General features: G+C 42.5%; 2 protein-coding genes across 2 annotated transcripts; one reads left to right on the plus strand and one right to left on the minus strand.

Annotated features, from left to right (window-relative positions):
* Nucleotides 1-460: 460 nt before the first annotated feature.
* Nucleotides 461-6,440, minus strand: EAE98_005509 (uncharacterized protein). Its single transcript, XM_038953131.1, has 15 exons — nucleotides 5,872-6,440; nucleotides 5,738-5,815; nucleotides 5,652-5,679; nucleotides 5,513-5,600; nucleotides 4,752-5,095; nucleotides 4,448-4,663; nucleotides 4,377-4,395; nucleotides 3,886-4,271; nucleotides 2,154-3,802; nucleotides 1,871-1,988; nucleotides 1,635-1,816; nucleotides 1,527-1,587; nucleotides 908-1,476; nucleotides 623-834; nucleotides 461-565 (listed from the first exon to the last, which is right to left on the minus strand). Exons 1-14 carry the CDS (start codon nucleotides 6,010-6,012, stop codon nucleotides 808-810), a joined length of 3,906 nt encoding a protein of 1,301 aa, XP_038810232.1. The 5' UTR covers nucleotides 6,013-6,440; the 3' UTR covers nucleotides 461-565; nucleotides 623-807.
* A 10,876-nt stretch (nucleotides 6,441-17,316) lies between these two features.
* EAE98_005510 (uncharacterized protein) lies at nucleotides 17,317-18,513 on the plus strand (the record flags this gene model as incomplete). Its single annotated transcript, XM_038953132.1, has 1 exon — nucleotides 17,317-18,513. One exon carries the CDS (start codon nucleotides 17,317-17,319, stop codon nucleotides 18,511-18,513), a length of 1,197 nt encoding a protein of 398 aa, XP_038810233.1.
* Between the last annotated feature and the right edge of the window lie 2,235 nt (nucleotides 18,514-20,748).

A 20,748-nucleotide genomic window follows, 5' to 3' on the forward strand; every position in this document is an offset into this window, starting at 1 on the left:
CCGATTATTTACAGTTTTTAACATTTGAGGGCGGTGAATCTCAAAGCCTCTCATTGAGTTCTTCACCTTACATGAGAGATGCTCTTGGATGATTGGATTCGGAGTTCGAGATGACGAACTTGCTTCTTACCTGTACCTAGATTGAGTCAAGTTGCATTTGTTCCATTCAAGCTGAAATATTCATCCCATCGATCAATCAATCAATCAATCAATCAATCAACGAATCTTTACTTCCAATCTCCCATTGCAAGTCGCAACTATCCGACCCATTCTTTTCTAACCGGCGCCAGTGATGCATCTCTCCCAAATGTGGCAATCACCTCTCTCTCCTCCCCACCATATTGGACCAGCCAAAGCTCCTCCCTCGTGCAGTGAGTTAAGTGCACGGGTATGTAATAATAGTGGATAGCGTGGGTCAAAATTACGACTCGGTGTACTATTTAATTGAACCTCAAATTCACGATAACCTCTCAAGTACCTCTCAGCCAATTTAAAATCTTACATTCAACTACGAAAAAGTCCCTCCAAAGTCGGAACGTATAGAAAACCATGAATTGGTCATGATCTACATCTACGTGTCAGTTTATGCACAGGATGCACAAAATATGCACTGCAACATTACCGAGCTCAAAATGCCAGCTCATAGGTTGATGGATGTGTGAGAGGATTCTAGATTATACATCGTGATTGTACAGGATTTAAGTGGAATTCATTTGTCCTCTACCCACTCGTACAGTTGGAAATTAATACTTCTAATGCAAAAAATTTAAGCTGAGAGATATGTTTTGCTTCCTGCGGTTTTGCTGTTTATCGGTCAAGTGCTTGAGATTGACACTGAGATTTGTAAGTACAATGAAGGTTGAACAGGCTTGAGGCGAAAGAATTTGAAGAGCATCTGAAGACTTACCATTTGATAATATACACCTTTCTTCCGTAACAACGCTGCATGATCTCCCACTTCCAATACCCTACCTTCACCCAACACAAAAATCACATCTGCATTCTGCACAGTGGCTAGTCGATGTGCTACGACAACCATTGTTCTACCTGTTGCCGCCCGTTCAAATGCCGCTTGTACGAGCTTCTCGCTCTCAGAATCTAGACTAGATGTTGCTTCGTCAAGAAGAAGGATCTTGGGATTGCGAATGAGCGCACGAGCTATTGATATCCGTTGTTTTTGTCCTCCTGAGAGAGCAACTCCCTTAGTTCCAACATTGGTATTGTACCCGTCAGGGAGGGACATGATAAAGTCGTGAATTTCGGCATCGCGACAGACTTTATGGAGAGTTTTTTCTGGAGTCGACTCATCAACACCCAAATATATATTCTCTTTGATGGTACCTTCAAACAAAGTAGGCTCCTGTGCTACGAGTGAGATTATTTTCCGGTATTCTCGAACCTCAAGTTCGGAGATATCGGTGTCGTTGCATAATATTTTACCCTTCTGAACATCGTAGAACCTTTCAAGGAGACTGACTAGTGTCTGATTTAGTAGATTATCTTCCATATGACAGATGTGAAATTACCAATTGATGTTTTTCCACAGCCTGAAGGCCCAACCAACGCAGCAAATTGGCCTTTCTTAATCTATGATAATCAGCATCCTCTTCAACCTTACTACAGATTTGACTTACCGTGATATTCAACCCAGTAAATATTGGAACGTCACGAGTAGGATATTTGAACCAGACATCTTTCAATTCTATCTTCACCCCGCCCTCTGTGTTCTGGATATGCGACGCTAAATTTCCAGTTACTTTTGCCGGTAGTCTAAAACTCAATATTCTGTTTGCTGCTGCCGATGCTTGTGCCATATCTATCGCGAGGTTAGTAACGAAGAATGGAATGAAGTTATCAACGAAGCACTAACTAGGACCAAAACTCAGCAGACTTCCAGCGCTCTCGGCACCGTTTATTATAGCAATATAGACCACAAAAAAGTTGACTGGACCATATTCTCTTGAAGCAAGGAGAGTGCCACCATACCACTAAAAGGCAAATCATATTAGCTTTGTGTTCGGATCAGTTCGGATCAGTTCGGATTTGCAGTACAACAAGAGGATTTTCCTAGATCCAAGGATCATCTCATGCATTCAACCTTCAAGCTCGTATCTTAACGCCATAGCATCCTGGAACATGATAAATAAACTCACAAATGCTAAAGCCATACACCCCAATCCCAAGCTCTCGCTAGCGGCGAAGATAATTGATGAATATCTGCTTTTCTTGGCGTGGCCCTTCACATGCCACTTCAGCAGCTCCTCGTAACGGGTGGAAATCATATCCTCCAAGGTCAACGAGGTGACTGTTCTAAATGCAGAGATTGCTTCGGCCGCAAATTTGGAACTCTCAGCAAAGACTGCTTGGTTCATCTTCTCAAATTGAATCTCATATCGAATGCGATAAAAACTGCCACAAATCAATAAAGGAAGGGCGACAAAGGCCACCACACAAGTAAGCTTCCAGCCAAAAACAAAAGCGATGATGATACAACCAAGGATGTTACAAATCGCCGTCAGCACCATGGCCATATTAATGCCAAGTAGTTGTTGAAGTTGTGTTGGATCATTGGCGACACGACCAGTAAGTTCACCACTGGAGTTTTCCTCTGCGTCAAAAAAGGCAATCGGCTTATGTAAAATACTCTCAAAGTACTCTTGACGGTATGTGGAGGTGATGTGACCAGATATGATGGTTGATGAATAGCCCATAATGAACCAAGCCACACCAGCACCCAATCCAAGAACGAAGAACATCAAGGCGTAGTGTTCCGTGGCAGCCTTAAGTCTGGGTCCAGTCAATGAAAAGACTGAAATGATCTGTGCAAATAGATAGGCTTGAATAGGATAGGCGGCCCCAGCAGCTATGGCACCTATCACAAGCATCAAGTACCATTGCGATCGAGCACGTTGCTCATACAGGAAAAGTCCGAGACTTCTGACGAGACCCTTGGGTTTGTATGCCACTGCTTCTTTTTGTTCCTTTTCCTTTTCTGCTGCACTCATTTCCCGTACTAATGGGTCCACTGTCTCCACCAAATTAGATTCCTCTTGATAAACATCCCCTAAAGATAACTGTTGGGCATTAACGAGAGCACTATATGCGCCGTCCGGATTAGAAAGTAATCCCTCATGAGTTCCCTCTTCGACAAGTTTTCCCTTCCTCAGGACCACAATCTTGTCAGCCTTTTTGATTGTTGAAAGTCTGTGAGCAATCGTGATTGTTGTTCTACCCTCGCTCACTTTGTCTAACGCTGCCTGAACAATCTGCTCTCCTCTTACATCGATTGCGCTGGTAGCTTCGTCTAAGATCAAGATCTTTGGTCGCTTGATGATACTCCTAGCAATGGCTAATCTCTGCCTTTGTCCACCGCTTAGCTTGATACCAGCATCGCCAACTTGTGTATCATATCCCAAGGGCAATTTAGTGATATACTCATCAGCAAAAGCTTCTTTACAAGCCTCTATGACAAGCTTCCTCTTCATTTCGGCATTTTCGAGTTCCCATTCTGAACCAATTAAACCATATTCAACATTTTTAGCTATCGTATCATTGAATATAAACGGCTCCTGTTGTACAAGGCCAATTTGTGTTCGCCACCATCTGAGGTCGAGGGATCTCAAATCGTTATTTCCACAGGCAATAATACCAGATAGAGCAACTGGGTCCTGTTTCTCGTCGTACTCGGGAGTATTTGGTCGTTCTTCTTCTTCTTTCTTTTTGTCTTTTTTCTCGTCTTTCATGGCGCTTGGAGGTATCACTATTCGTTGCTCCTCGAGATTGTACCATCTTTCTAGGAGACCTAGTCGTAGGTCATCAATAATTACTCGTGCAAAAAGTGCAAAACATCTGGGAATAGAATACAATACTGAAAATAACACGTACCTACGATAGTACTCTTGCCAGAACCCGATGCTCCCACGATAGCCGTGATTTTACCAGATTCAAACCTCATCGATAAATCATCGAGAACCTTGACATGGGGTCTGCTCGGATAGGCAAAAGTAACGGAGTTGAGAGTGATGTCTTCACGGGCTGATACCTCAGGCTCTTTGAGCCCACTGTTATCGGGCCTAGGCGTGTCGATTACCGCGAAAAAGTCTGTTGCTGCTGTAGCTGCTTTTCCAGCAGCCATGATGGGTGCAGCTGTTTGACTCACTGCCATTGCAACCATCACCACGGACATCAATACAATCAGTATAGTCCCGACATTCTCCAGGTGGCCTTCTGAGAAAAGCCGAAAGCCGAACCAAAAGCATAATGCCATTGTACTGGTATCAATGATTAGCTTGATGTTGGCGCATGCGAGTAGAAGAAATGTGGTTAGGAAGATGAACACTAATTCGAGTCAAATCATTGAGGAATCAAATACTTACGCGTAGATAGCAAACATGACTAAATGATTGTTAGCAAGCAAATAAGAAAGAATCCCATAGGGAATACATACGTGGTGAAAATTGAACACCGACCCAAGGACTCATCTTCAATGTTCGCTTTCGAGATTCTTCAACCCATCCAGAATATTTTTTCGCAGTCCGATCTTCGGAACCACATGCAACAATCATTCGTATTGACCCAAGAACTTCACCTGCAACCCCAGAGGCTTTCTCGTCGGCATGCTCGATATTTTTTGACATTTTCATGACAATCGGTATAACGGTCCCTGTTATGATCAGCTTTAGCAAAGTAAGAAGGACAAAGATATCAAATGCACAGAGGCAACTCAGTGTATGAAAAGTGTAAATGCTTACCATAAACCAAAGCAACAAACAGAAGAACGGAACTAGTTACTAAAGTCAATGCCCAGCTGTATGTGAATGCAATTACGATGGCTGTGATTAGCATTGCCAAATATTGTAAAATAGTTCCCAGTTTCTCCGAAATACCCACTTGCAATGTATTTGCAGTAGTTGTGATTGTATTTGATGCTTGCCCACTAGGTAGAGTATCAAGGACACCAACAGGTAAGCTAAATAATGCCTTTAAGTAATTGAGTCGTAATTTGGCGGATATTCGGAGGCCAACTAGACGAAACGTGAACATTGAGATATAACTCAAAACCCATCTTGCGATGAACAGGTAAGTAACGAATAAGCTTCGAAAAGTTAGTTCGATTTGTACTTCCTACTTATGTGTTGCCTTCTAGAGCTCAAATCTCAATATGGACAAGCTACATGGAGTTCATTGTGGGCTTCCACTAGTCTAGAATGCACTTCGACGACAATGAGGTGTCAACTGTTGATAGTCTTTTGCAACTTGGATCCTCATAATGAATAGTACACATTTGGTACATTGGGTCTGCTCTAACACATCAAAGATCTATGGAGCATTGAGAGCTCCAATCTCAAGTGTGAAGTGTGAAGTAAGCCTGTATTACTGGAATTTTCGAACACTTGCCCGTTTCAAAAATAGTAGTCCGTAGATCACAAAGACATTTATTAATACATTGAATAGAGACAGATACTATGTAGAAAGGATCGGAAAGAACTGGAAAGAAAAACGGTTCACGAACGTAAGGTTGTTGATGGTACTGGTGAATTCGGCCTTGGTAGTGGTCGTACCAGGTACAAAATAGTCTGAAAAATTGCCCACCAGTTTACCTACCATGATCTTTAGTTAAGAATTCTCAATTGAAGTGGACATATATTTACCAAAGACAATGTTCATGAGCGGTAAAGTCTATCAAAATATCAGTCAGTCAAGCAGCCTTCAAATGGCAAGTGCTATATAAACATACAACTCCAGTCCCAATTTGTGCAAGACAAGCAATGATCAGTACGACCTTATCACCCGTAGTCGAGTATGAAAAAATTCTCTACCGAAATTTATTAGTTTTGTGTAACCATGGCGAGGAACTTGGCTAGAGAGTACCATAAAATCCTTGAATGATGTCTGGTTCTGAGCTTGACTCGAATATTTATCTTTAACCTCATCTTCATTACTCTGCGTTGCTGTGTCTCCATCACTCTGTGTCGCTAGGAAGTTATCGGTGTTGATTTTCTGTTTATCCATGTTGACACTATATCACATCTCCAGCTGAAATAAATGAGGTGTCTTAAGATTTTCTTTTTCAAGTAACCGTCGCCAAGAAGTAAAGAAACAAAGAAGGAATGTAGAAATCAAAATAATCTGATAGATACAAGCAGGCAAACTTGAGATTTGAAGAAAAGACCGATGGTTTGAGATGTCAAAATGAAATGATCTTTGATCAAGCGACGTGATGAGTTCCTAGAAATTGTTGTCGTCGTCGATGCCTAGAATCTTTAATGAATCCAGCTGTTCGTCAAGATACCGGGGAGGGGTAAATTGGTGTTTGACTCAATCGAGGTGTACGACGGGCGGTCTTTTGACGATTTGATGATTGAGAATTTTATTGGAAACGGAAAGAACAAGTTGTTATTATATATAAAGATGTTTATTCACTAAGCAACAAGAATATTTGAAAACACTGAATTTGAAAGGATTACGTCTCATCTTAATCACTGCACCGATTTGAGTGTACGTACTTATTCAAGCCCGCCAAGTATGTCTTTTCTCATTCTCCATCTTACTGGGGCCCCTCGGCCCCAGACTTTCTAAGGTTATATAGGCGAATACGAAATCCGAAATACGATCCCAATACGGAAATACGCTTCGACCAACCCGAGACCTGGTGTGGAATTTGATGTGTGCTTAGTCACCCAGAGCTACTTCCGCTTCTTTATGCTTACTACTTTCGATGGTTTTATACTTCATATCAACCACATATCAATACCATCTAGATGTGATATGCTATTACATCTCCTTCCTTTGCAATTGATCAAGCAGCAACAAGTAAAGCTACTAGGTAATCAAAGTCTATAATTTACAAAGTTCTAGAAAGGGGGCTTTCTTCTCTAGCTATTTATATCAAAGCTATAGCCAGGTGTGCTATGGCGCTATGGATAGTTTCTTTAGTATAATGGTAGTTGGTTACGCAGAACTTATGGGATCTGATCGAAGGAATGAAGTTGACTGCTAGCTTGAGTGTTTGCGATGATGTTCAAAACTACGTTTCCGAATCATCACATGTACACGCTGAACTGAGTCCATCCCATCCCATTCATTTGCATACAAGACAATACATCTATTCATTTACAATACCCGATTATCAGCTATCAGCGAGAACGATCTATATATTCAACTAATCCTATTCAACAAGCTAACGAGCACAATCTAATACCAAAAAACGAACACAATACATCCTCATCACCATCCATACTTTAATAACAGTCTTGAACCCTCGTAACATACCTACCCATCACATTATCCATGAAGAGGAAGGTATCATTCACCACTTCTCATTCCACTCACCACCTCCTAACATTACTAATCTCCGATTTCCTCATCTCATTTCCCCAGTAATCCTTTACTCGCTATCATCAACCAACCCATCCACACCACCCATCTACATCCTCATACTCTCCAGTTAAGAATCTATATCTCTCAGATATAGATACCTACTAGATACATATCTAGGTAACACTAAGTATCCCATACTCCCCACATCTATAAACAACTAAACAACATAAAACATATATACCCATACAAGAAAGTACTAGGTATCCATACCTACTTAAATATCCCCATCCCAATCGGGAAAATACAGAAACAATAGATAAAGAATCCAAACAAAAAAAAGAAAGAAAGAAAAAGACATCATCGACAGAACAAAGAGAGAAACAATCTCAACAGAGAAACTCAAAGAACAAGGGAAATTCAAACAAAAGAGAAAGCAGGCCAGTCAAAATCTCAACATCTCAACATCAGGAAAGTAACTTGATACACCCATTCAAATCCCATCCAAACAATACTCTTTCTCCTCTAATCTATAATATAAATACCCCCCTACATCCTATCCCATCCCATCCCATCCCATCCCATCCCATCCCATCCCCATCTTTTCACACTCCCACTCCCAGCAACTCACTCCAATCCACCCAACAACCCCCTCTTTCCCCCAACAACCCCCCCTTTCCCCTCCCCCCCCCCCAAAAAAATGAACACCCTAACCCTCACCCTCCTCCTCGCAGGCCTCTGCACGCTCCTCCCCCTCCTAATCCTCCTCCTCTGGCTCTGCGGCTGGCGCCACCCCTCGCAGAAACACAAAGATGCGGTGAGGATGCAGATGCGCGAGTGGCCGCGCGAGCGATGTAGAGGGGGGAACGCACCGGAAGAGGTGGAGAGACAGTATGGGGTGTGGGTTTAGTTATTTTTTTTTCTGGTGAAAAAGAAGGAGAAGGGAGAAGGAAGAAGGAAGAAGAGGAATGGAGGAGATAGGAAGGGAATTTCTGGCGGGCGGGAAGTTTTGGATGAGAAGGGTGGGTGGGTGTGGTAATATAGTTTTTTTCTTCATTTATTTCTGGTTTTTGTGTTTATGTTTATGTTGATATTGATATTGAAATAGGATTTATATTGTATTATGTGTTTATAATGTAATGTATGAGTAATCAAGAATACGATACATCTAACGATACGAAGTCAAGTAATACTCTACGCTATCCGTGACTGCAACAGAGAAGGGCTAAGGGGCTCCCTTTTAAGACCAGAAAATGATCTAATTGAATCTTTTCTGCAAAAGTACCCCCTCATCTGTTGATGTATATAACTAGGTAGATAGATAGCCAACACAGTATATCCAAAAATTCTACCTACAGACTGACGAAGCAAGAAATAGAATGAGATTCTTGTCTTCATCTATTCGCTTCAGACATATTGATCCATCAAACCGTGTGCTCGAAAGCTCTAAACACAGGAGAATCTTGTACGGTTTCTACACGTCCGGAGCAACAAGACGAGTAGTCAACACAACTTTTCATTCGAGAATCACTGTATTCCTGGCGGGTAAAATACGGTCAACGACCTGTTTGATTTTCATTTTGTATTGACAGGCGGAGAGATCGCGAGAATGAAATGAAGTGCTTGGGTAGGGAATTGGAAAATGGAGAGATCAAAATGGAATGGAAAGGTTGGAAGTCCGAAATGAAGGAGGACCTGTAGAAGCTCAGCGAGAGATGAGGTACTTTTGATAGGACGAGTGTGTAAGTATGTTGCGGTGAACTACGGTCAAAAACACCAGAGAAAGTGCTTAAGATCTCTGGGGAGATATGAAAGCGAAAAAATGAATGGGCAGATTTTACTTCCACCTGTGCGTTGACATTTTATAAGTTCACATGTGATATACATGTGAGGAGGTAAAATTTTATTCGTAGACGAAGAACACTCAAGTTGATTCGAAATATCGAATCCAATTTCTTCTTTGAATTACCATGTGTATCCATCGACAATAACAGAATACGATAGTTGGTGACCATGCGACTTTATTAGTCCTTGCCCGTCTCCAACTTTTTTACGTACGACTTACAACGTCGTCAGCAACATCGCTCGATGATTGGGTTTGCTTTGCTTCGACTTTACCTCATTTGACTTGACTTAGGTTTGCCCCGCTCAATCCTGCCTACCTCATTCTTGCAGCCTCGTCCAGGACTCTACTCGGCGTTGCCCAACCCAAAGCTTTGCAGAGCAGGAATCTTGTTGTGATTATCCACGTCAAAATTGCCATCAGACACTGAGCTCCACACACATCGATACATAAGCAATAAGAAGCTCTATTTACAAATGCCTCCGCTATCAAAATAAGCATCGCCTTCCAGTGGGTTGTTGTCAATTGGACGATAGTGAAAGGAGTAAACATGACTCATTACTTTTCATCATGACTCAAAAACGAGCCTCGTCATCCCACCAAGCCGCTTAGCTGAAAACCCTCTCATTCCTTTTGCGCAATGCAGGCCAATTTCTGATAGGAATATAAATTTCTTCCTCGTTTTTTATTGAGTGTGTACGAAGAAATTGGGTGGAAAGTGGCGTTGTTAGTGAGTAGCGCTAAAGATGTACCGTTCGGCGCTAGCTTACTTGGGTAATGATATTTGTCCTTCATTTTCAAACAGGCATCCGACGGTAAACGATAGAATAGCTCAATCATATTCACGCAGTGTGTTTTAGGATATTGTAGATAATAATGAGGCGGAGCGGAATCGTGCTTGAACAAGGGGTTCTATTATTTGGGCACTGAGCACGATAGTCCACTAAAATTGCAGTGATCAAGGAGGATTCCAGATGGTTAAGATTCAACTGAATAGGCGAATGCTTCCGCTCTCCATTCCAGTATCAAACTATCTGGACTAACCCAACAGAATGCTGGTGTGTAGCTCCCTTCCTGATAGGATTCATGCCTAGACAGCAGATCACGAGGTCGTTTTTATGATAGTGGCGAACTTCCCACGGGTCTTCGAAGAGGTCGATGGCGATGTATAGGAAAATTTTCGCTACCTGGTAACCAATATCGCTGTAACTCATTAGCAAAGTGGAAATTCTTAGATGTAGTAAACCGAGATCGCATAGAAAATGAAAGGCTGTTATTGGAGAACCTGAGTATGTTCATTCATCTTCTCATCGAGCATTTGATCCGGGACCATAAGGATTCAATCCGTGAAATACCGCATAACGCGAAACTCATGGTACTTCCGAGATAATTGCCACACTGATGTTGTACAAATCTGATGATGTTTTATCATGTGTATATACCTAACCTCACCGTTAAAATTGTATTTGTCCATTTGAAGAACCACATGTATCTTCTCAGTCAAAGAGTGGATGCTGTGTATTTGATATGAGAAAGAGAGGCGCGAATCAAGAAATGAGAGTTACGATGGTTAGTTCTCAGAACTTACTAATCTCTGAATCCATCGATGATGAGAATCTAGCGGGATTCTCATTGAAATACAGAGCACAGTTCATGACCATTTAGATTCAATCAAATCAACCAAATATTGCAAAACCACTTCGAATAACATCTTGCTGATCTAGTAGTTCTAGGGATGGCAGATTTCTCTCGATTCTGTGAAAAAAGGGAAACATACCCCTCCTTCGTGCGTGATGTCAAACAATCGATCACTGTATGAAGCAAACCTGCAAAATCTCCGAGATGAAGAAAGATACTCCGGTCTCAACTCCGGTCCCAACTCGTTCGATAACGGAGATAATCGCAATTGTGAGCACTAACCCAACGGCAACGTGACGTGAGCAAGTACTCTCCTGCACGGGATACCCTCATTTTGGATACCACCCCGCAATGTGAATCTCGCTTCATGAATTCGGTTGGACCGGTGGAACCCGCCCCTCATTTCTTCCTACCACAAAACAAGTTTGGCTGTTTGCCTTTTGACCGATCAATAGGGCGGGATCACAGACCCATCCACCTGACTGAATTGTGATAGTGACTGTGATAGTGATAACCAGTAGTAGATCAACCGACGAAAGAGTAATATTAGCAAACACGTGAAAGATCTTCCATCATATTCAGAGGCTGGTTTATATGAGGCTTCTTAAGGATTTAAGAGTCATCAACCATTTGTCTCGAAGTCTCGACCTCATTTTAAGAAGCAAACCATTTGCCTTGTCTCGCCCGGCCACCCGTTTATTTGTATCCACGGGTTGAGGCTGAACAAGTACCACGTTCCGAGCAATTCGGATAAGATGAGTCAAAAAAGACATGAAACGCGGGTACCCTATAATCCGAGGGCACTTCTCCTATTGTATCACCTATCATATTGCCTGGCCCCCAAAACAGCAAAAAATTGACCCAAAGTATGATTTGTGTGGTAGGAAATGTCTCATGAGGCTGACACTTCAAGCTCCTAAAGTTGCGCAATAACTTTTATTGGCTGCGTTTTTGTGACTCTCAATGCGCCTCTTGAATCCGATGACCCTTTCGAGGTCCAGAATTTGCGCCCACACGTATAAACTGCCCAAACGGCTACAGCAGGTAAATTTTCTTTTTGGGCAGAAATGAAATTCGATCGTCATACCCACCAATTAACACATTTTTTTCCCTTCTTTGCGGCAAATGTGAAAATTGATCTTTTTGCGTGATAGAAATGTCTGGCCTTTGAGAAACTGGAGGGGAAGATGAATGTTTTTTTTTTTCATTCTGGGCTTTTTCGACCTACAGTACGTCATTCAACATACATATTGGGCCTTCCGTTGTACGACACGTGTGCATAGACTGCCTTATACAGTGTGTGGGAAGAAGCCTTATATGTATGGAAAATTGAAAATTGATGCTATCGATGCAAGTGAGAAAGACTTTTTCTCCTCAAGCAGTAGGTCAATAATGCGGGTACAGGCAGCTAAGAGATTCAGCCAATGTGTGTACATCCAGTACTTTAGAGTACATCTCAACGGGAAGCGGCACAAGGGTATGTTCTCGCTGCTTGATCCTGTACAACGTTGGATTCCGCAAACAAGGATTCTCTCAACGAATCAGATCTGAGAATATGTCGATAAATCGAAGAGAGCTCCAGCCACTCATGATTCAGAAGTACAGAAGCAGAGAGCCTTTTGATGCATAACAGTAAGGGAGTCGATCCAAGTAGTAAAAAGAAGAAGATATGATAGAGACGGTGAAGGAAAGTTTGCATCAAACCGACTCAAATAGATGAAGATTCGCACACCGAAAGTTTGGATGAAAACTCTGCAAAAATCAATAAATCCAAGAAGCAGGGCTTGAGACGCAATGGGAGAAAGATTTCGGAAGATACTAGGCAGTCAAAGAATTGATGGGTATCACCGCTGTCGTATTATATCATCTACGAAGTATATTTTGTTTTGGTGGATGATTGTGGAGGGTTGAGAAGTTAGGAGGGGAGGGGAGGGGTAGCAATTTTATGTACGAAGTCATGATAAGTCTCACCATCCATTGATAAGTACCAGATAAGGCAGGAAGGGAAACGATTGATTTAATGACGACTGGTGGACCAAGAGAAGTCACCGGTGTGTACGGAGGGAACACTCAATATAGCAACATAAACATTACATATCTACGACTCCACGTAGTGTTTATAATTATTATTATTATTACCTTGTAGACAATGTTGTGGCACTTGCACTTACTTGCACTTACTTGCACTTCCAACTTCCAATGTTGTACTTGCATTCGTCTTTTTATTAGGGTTAGGTCTAATTTTGAATGCCTGTGTATCGTACATTATGAACAATGAACAGTTCTATGCATCCTCAATTCATGATTGTCCGTTCCAGGGCTCATTTGATGCTTAGGTCCGGCAACTCTGCAGATAGAATGCATGACCAAAGCATGTTGATATGCATCGCTGCTAGGTCGGTACTTTAGTATGAATCTTTGCTTTTTCTTGCCCTTGCCCATTTCCCATGAACTCACAACCCTACGGTGGATTGGTGATCCCCTCTATGTCGTAAAATATGTCGTAAAATCATTCTAAACATCTAAACCCTTTGATTCGGATCTTTGTACCTCGCTCAAGTTGAAGATTAATTAAAAGTTGATTAATCGCACTGGAGATGAAGAGAACTCCTCTTTGGCAGCGATACGAGTACGAAAATTCTCTATCGCTATCTCTCTCCCTCTCTCCCTCTCTCCAAATCATGGGCAGCGTGTGATTAATTGAAATGACATGGTACTGTGATGGTGGTCGTATCCTTCAATCATTCCGTGACATCCCAAGAAGTTCCAACCTTCGCATGGTAGGTAAGAGAGGTATTATCCTCCGCATCATGGTTTGGGTGGGAAGAAAGGCCGAGTCGTAAGTTCTCAGGGTACACATGAGGGTTTTGATTGGAGGAATGATAAATAAAATTGACTTTCCTGGCTCTTTTGGCTCTTTTGGCTCTTTCTCACTCTATCACTCCTCAAGGTTTAATTCGATAGAAATTAATTTATAGACGGGTCCCGCCCCCTCAATACCCTGTTCAATCCTACTGTACATATCATTCCAAGAAACCCGGAGACGAAGAGCATCGAACCCATATTGATGAACATGGAGGAGATGGAGGAGATGACAAGAACAGTTGGGATTACATTCTAGTCCTGAATGGTTCATTGTATTACCAGAAGCGGAGAGTGGTGAGCAAGTGAACGTGAGCGTGAATACATACTAGACTAGGTACTTACTCACCTGTGAAGATGCTTTTCCATGTGATATCCCGAAGGAAAGTCCGGATATGTCCACTTACACTCAAATACTACCCAGGTCTCATGAAGACTTGCAATAGTGTAGGTAGTGAGGAAAGAGGATGGACGGGGTAACCTTTAACAAAAACTTTGATGCTCCTAGCAGTTCCGAATGTCTATTTCTCAGACCGTAGATACCTAGTACTCTGTAGTAATACAAGTATTGCTTCAAAACATCGATAACTTCAAATCCCCCTCGAGCTTCCTGCCCAACAGATTACTTAAACGGGCCCCTCTTTACTCTGTAGTAATTGTACTGAACCTGCATGCATGTAAGTGCAATCCATACATCCATACATCCATACCATCTATGATCTATACCACCCATCCCGTGCACCCTCGTATTGTACCAAGGAGTCTTCTCCTCCTGTGTGTACATGCATCCATATCCAGTCAATTCCCTCGGACCCTATCAGCCTTCCGGAGTATGGAAATATCGGTGTAACCTTTACCTGATTGTCTTGAAGTGATTCACTGCGCGTACGTCCATAGGGTTCCCTCAGTGTGGCCAGTTTCAAGGTCGTGCGCAAAGCTCAAAGCTCACAGTTCACAGTTCACAGTTCACAGTTCACAGCTCACAGCATCCACCAGCGATTTGATCTCAACCCCTCATCTTATCAGCTGCTGACCTTGGACTCGACCAATTTGTCTCTTCCTTGAGCAATCCTTCAGTCAATATACCTCCCTAGTAGGTACCGGGTAGGCCATATTGAGATCTTCATAATCGAACCGTCGATATCAACCATTACAAATCGCCCAATCAAATTTGCCACGCTGAGAAGAACGGATGGAAGAACACACAGAGACACACAACACTTGGCCTGAACAACAATCGAATTCACCCAATAGATCCACCACCACCATCGCCTTCACCCAAGAGTCTCCTCTCATGCTGAGAACCCTGGGACGAAGACACCTTTAAAAGATCCAGATAATATCACATTCTGTACATCAAGCTTTACCTGCACACTACATACCTACTTTGTATTGTATTCAATCAATCAATCAATCAATCAATCAGGATTCTCCAAGCCAATCATATTCATCCCAACCTCGTTTTCCCAAGGTTTCCCAGGTTTCCCAAGGTTTCCCAAGATTCAATTTCCTTCAATTTCCTAGATCCTTGAAGGTTCCTTACTATCCACAATTTCGATCTTCGGTTTCTCCGCTATTCACTTTACGGTATCGCGAGAAGCCGCGGCAACTAAGTGACTTCTTCCCCGTTGAACCGTTGATATAATTTCTGGCGTCTGGGTACCTTGATCCCAAAACAAGTTGAAGCTACGAAGATCTGTGCGTGGAGTAATTCCATGCCGGCGTGTCATAGAAGGTTTTCAAGCTTCGAATTCTGGTTCTTTTTAAAGTTTCTTTTTTTCGAGTAGTGGAATCCACATTGTCTCTCTTCAATTTCGCTACGAGGGGACTTTTCCCCTGAGATAAGACGACGCTGCCGGGCACAGACTGCTTCCATCCCGCTCAAGAGTCAAGACTCAAGAGTCAAGCCAGACACTCTGAAGCCAAACCTTTCTCTATCAACTTTGCGCCCCAGGGGTTCTTTCACATACACACACACACACACACGACGCGCACGATTACCGATTACGATAAAGGGTTCCAAGGTTGTTCTAGACAATCCCCAAAGTTAATTCGCACATTCTCAACCCAATTTGCAAATAATCCCATGAAAATCCTCTCATTCGTCCAAAGTCTATTCCTCCGAAAGTACCAAGAAGGGTCGAAAGGGTGTTTGTCATAGTGGGTAGTACACAACACACACAACACACACGATATCAACAATACCACGCAATATAATCAAATATCAACGAGAACATTAATATTGGGAAACGTTTGCAGGAAAGTCAGAAAGGCATTTCGAGTTGTATCTTTATTTGTTGATATTCTAGATACCTAGGTATGTGATGTGATTAACCACTTTCATTCCATCATTCTATCATTCTTCATCCATTGCCTATCTACCGACCACACAGTACAAACCATCTGTGCCTGTCTGTTGTACTCGTATTCCTTCATACTCACACTCATCACACCTTACCAATCAATCTCCTCACTCTGCTCATCATTGTCAATATACATCCACTCCGTTCCACCAATATCTCTCTCATCATCATGATTACTCGTACTCCAGCTTTCTTCTGTTGGATCAGTATTACTCACAAGTGCTATCTTTATCTGTTGAATCCACTCATCGATTCATCATCATCCACTATTCCACCTCCATCACTTCACTTGGAAAAAGGGCATTCGTCCAATGAATCTCTCGAGAACGATAAAAAGCACAGCACAGCACAGCCTTTTCTCTCTTTCTTTTTTCCTGTTCTTGATTTTCCTCTCTCGACGGAAGACTCATCGCCCCCTTGAATCGATTATTTTATCCATACACGATCGCATTCCTTTCCAAGCTCGTTGAAGGAAACCAAGATATTTTTGATACTAATTCCAGTCTAGGACGAATCGATAAATTAATTCATTAATTGGTTTTTTTTCCATTGCCAGGATATTCCTGTTCACCCTTGTGGCTGATGAATGAGCACACGAACCTTGTCCTGCACTCACTGCACATTTTCGGGTAGAGTTGGGTTTGTGTGTTGGCTGCAGAGAGGAAAGAAAAAAAAAATCAAATAATTTCGCTATCCCTGGCTAAGAACCATACTAGGCTCATACGCACAATTCCTACCCACCCTTAACCAAAATAAAATTATCCGCGCACACATCTAATTCATATTAAAATACACGAACTCCCCCAACCTCTTACAATCTTCTCCTCGATCGAATTTCTACTCGAATAATTTTTGAGAGAAAGAGAGAGAAAAAGGAAGATAGTTTTTTGCCCCCAATTTCGAACGAATCGAAATACCAAATACACTCACTCACACTCGATTGATAATATCTTTCAAGCTGTCGAACTTTATTCGTCTAGCTTTTACTAGAACATTCGAAGTCGAGATAATTATTTCGACTCCGAACTCTCTTCAAAGATATCCTTTTGAAGGAATCAGCCGGCAGTTATTGACATGTGTGGATCAACGATAAAGGTCTCTCCTCCTTCTTCTCGTACCGACTACATACCAAGGTGACGGGCTTGTCACATTCTATCGCGTCTTCGATCCATTGGCGCGAAAAACTAGACCTTTCTCGTTTTTCTTCCATTTCCTTTTCAACCCTTTGACTCTCAGGGTATTCTTTCATCTCTTCTCAAGATTTCATCACAACAACATACGTAATAGGATAACATGTCCTTCTCATATACTACACCTCCCGGCCACCCGGGCGCCGCTTACTACGGCTTCTCGACCAGCGCTTCTCCCTCGCCTGCCGGTTCACCATCTGGATCTCCGGGATATGCTTCACGACACCCATTCCGAACCCACTCTCGACATACAAGTTATGCAGATACTACAACATATAGAGCGTCCGCTACTGAGGCGAGGCCTTTCTCCCCTAGATTTACTTCAAACGGATACTACGCCACTGGTGCTGGTCCAAATGTGAGTCGAAACAAAAGTTCTTGGTCATCACCGCCGCCGCGTCATGAGACGAAGGCTCAGTATTCTTACTCCCACCGAACCCCTCATGGGGGTGCCGAGGACGACGAATATTATGAATATTTAGAAGATGTAGACGGGACAATATATTTGTGCAGAGTGCCTCGTCGATCGGCGGCGCACACAACTTACAAATATAGTAGTCATGGTACTGATAAATATTACAACCAGAGCCCCAAGTATGCTGAAGATCCCGAGTCACCATACAGACATCGTCGAAACACTTCAACTACAGCTACACCTCAACGACCAGCGACCACTCGACCTGGAGCGACTCGCCCTACGGCCACATCAACTCGGACCAAACCCCAACCACCCCCGGAAAAGGCCACTGAAGCCGATGCGCGCCGACACCACATCCCAGCCGGATACTCCTTGAAGAACTGGGATCCTACCGAAGAACCCATCATGCTCCTCGGCAGTGTTTTCGACGCCAATAGTCTTGGCAAGTGGATCTACGATTGGACTGTCTACCACCACGGTCCCGCTACCCCACTCTCCGATATGGCCGGTGAACTCTGGCTATTACTCATCCAATTAGCCGGCAAAGTCAAGCGTGCAGAAGAGTGCATGCCACGCATTCGACAACCAGATAATAGAGAAATGGTCGACGATTTCATCGAGTCTGGAGAACGCTTGACAGACAAGTTGAAGAAACTCCTCAAGGCATGCGAAGCACCTATGTTGAAGGCAGGTCGAAGCGGAACCAAGTCCGCAACAACACAACTCGGCAAGAACGCCGGTACCGAATTTGTTGACTCTATCTTCGGACGCGACAGACAACTTGAGCACACTGAGAAGTTCATGGCATCAGTTCGATTATGGAATATGCGATTTGACGCCAACTGCGAAGAAATTCTCCGCAAGCCGGGCCAACACGCTTAAATACACTATACACATGTTTAAAATACATTAAACAACAAACAAAAAAATATTATGGATCCATACACAAACGGATTAGAAGGAGGGAGTTTGTTTATTTCTTCCATCATCTCGATTTCTTACGAATCAAACGATACCCTTGAGACCATTATGAATGTGTTCTCATTTGCTTTACGGGGCAGTCATTGTAAGATAAAAAGGATGGTTTACAAAGGGAGGCGCAAGCCACAACTTTCCGGTTCAGTCAGGCATTGGGCGGGTTTTTTTCTAAAAGATTACATTTGCATGTTGGACAAGGCATGTTTATTACGGCGGATTGGGAAAAAAGTTTATGCATTTTCCATCGGCATTGGAGATTGTTAATTAAAGGAATGTAGCTTGATGGATGGATGGATGGATTGATTTGTTTGATTTTTATTTCTAAGATTATCACGGTTGTTCAAAGACATGCGGCGGGATTTTTTTACGCATTTATGGGAAAGGGAAATGGATTGGTAGGGTTCAATGGCGATGGCAAATTTGTAATAGTAGTTTTTAGTAGCTCGACGGGGCATGGTTGCTTGCTGGCTTTGGCTTTGCTTTGGCGTTTGCCCATCACACGGCACGGAGATGATTTCGAGAGATCGCATCGTCTGGATATACCCTTCATATACTTCTGTTTGAGTTTTAGCTTTGTCAATCATCGGCTGCCGCGAATAGTTTCAATTCATGGAAAGGACATTTTTCTCTTCTTCACCTTTGCGTCGCATCGACACTATGTGTATCTGCATGATTTGCAAAGTTTCTCGATGCTGTATCTCGTACACTTACTTGAGCGGATGGTGACTAATCTCTCAGAATGTGATTGTACGAGCCTCCCCCCTCCCCCCCCCTTCTCTCACGTAAGGTAAGGTAAGGTACGAAAAACTGACTCGTGCATGCAATGGCAATGATTTGTTTTTTTGGGGGGGGGGGGGTTGATGACTTCATTTTCGATGCAGATGGGGATCAGTTATGCATGTGTCATGTATGTATGTACATCACTTCGCCCCCTTGGCCCTGGGGGTTTCAAAATAGAAACAAGTGAATTCAGGCTACCTCGCTACCTGCCTCTAGCTAGGTATAAGGTACACGAGGTAGCGTGATTAATGTTTATCTGATGTTTGAAAAGGAATGAATATATGAGAGAGAGAATGAATGAGAGAATGAATGAGAGAATGAATGAGAGAATGAATGAGAGAATGAATGAGAGAATGAATGAGAGAATGAATGAGAGAATGAATGAGAGAATGAATGAGAGAATGAATGAGAGAATGAATGAGAGAATGAATGAGAGAATGAATGAGAGAATGAATGAGAGATGAATGATGGAGAAGAAAATGTAGGTAGGGAGGTAGGTAGGTAGGTTAGCTGGGTTAATAGGAGGGAGGGAGGGAGGGCGGAGGGATATTCGTGGTGGAATGGTACGGTACGGTATGGTATGGTATGGTATGGTATGGTATGGTATGGTATGGTATGGTATGGTATGGTATGGTATGGTATGGTATGGTATGGTATGGTATGGTATGGTATGGTATGGTAATATATTAAATATATTATACAGATAGGATTTTATTTTACATTATCTAAAGGGGGTTGAGATTTGGAGTGTCGGGTGTGTAGTATGGATGGTATGGAGATGAAATAAATGTGCAGATAGATGAGATGAGATGAGATGAGGGTGGTTGGTTGGATGGAATTGGGGATGGAATTGGGGATGGAGGATGGAATTGGGGATGGAATTGGGGATGGAATTTGGGATAGTAGTGATTAGCGAGTTTTGATAGGGAGATGAATATCTATTGTATCTATCGTATGGTATGGATGGATCTGCGATGCGAATGCGAATGTGAATGTGAATGTATGCTGCACGGCGGAAATGGAGAGGAGAGGAGAGGGATGGGGAGAGGGATGTATGTATGTAGTGTACTCTGGGTGATGACCTTGGGAGGGAGTAGATCGTTGCTAGGTAGTTGTGTAATGGATTTAATACTCTTTTTGGTTAGGGGGGTTATTTTGTATGTTATTTTATATGTTTTTCTGTTGGTTGAGTTGAGTTGTGGTATTAGTATTAGCATTGGTATTAGTAGGTATCTATATATCTATGTATATACCTACATGTATGAAAAACATCACATCGAATCCGGATTAAAATCAAGAGATGAAATTGGCGGGATACTTGGAACTTGGATGCTTGGATTTATGGTGAGATGCTTACGC

The sequence above is a fragment of the Botrytis deweyae genome (genome assembly GCF_014898535.1).
Source record: "Botrytis deweyae strain B1 chromosome Unknown BDEW_011, whole genome shotgun sequence".
Classification (NCBI taxonomy): Eukaryota; Fungi; Ascomycota; class Leotiomycetes; order Helotiales; family Sclerotiniaceae; genus Botrytis; species Botrytis deweyae.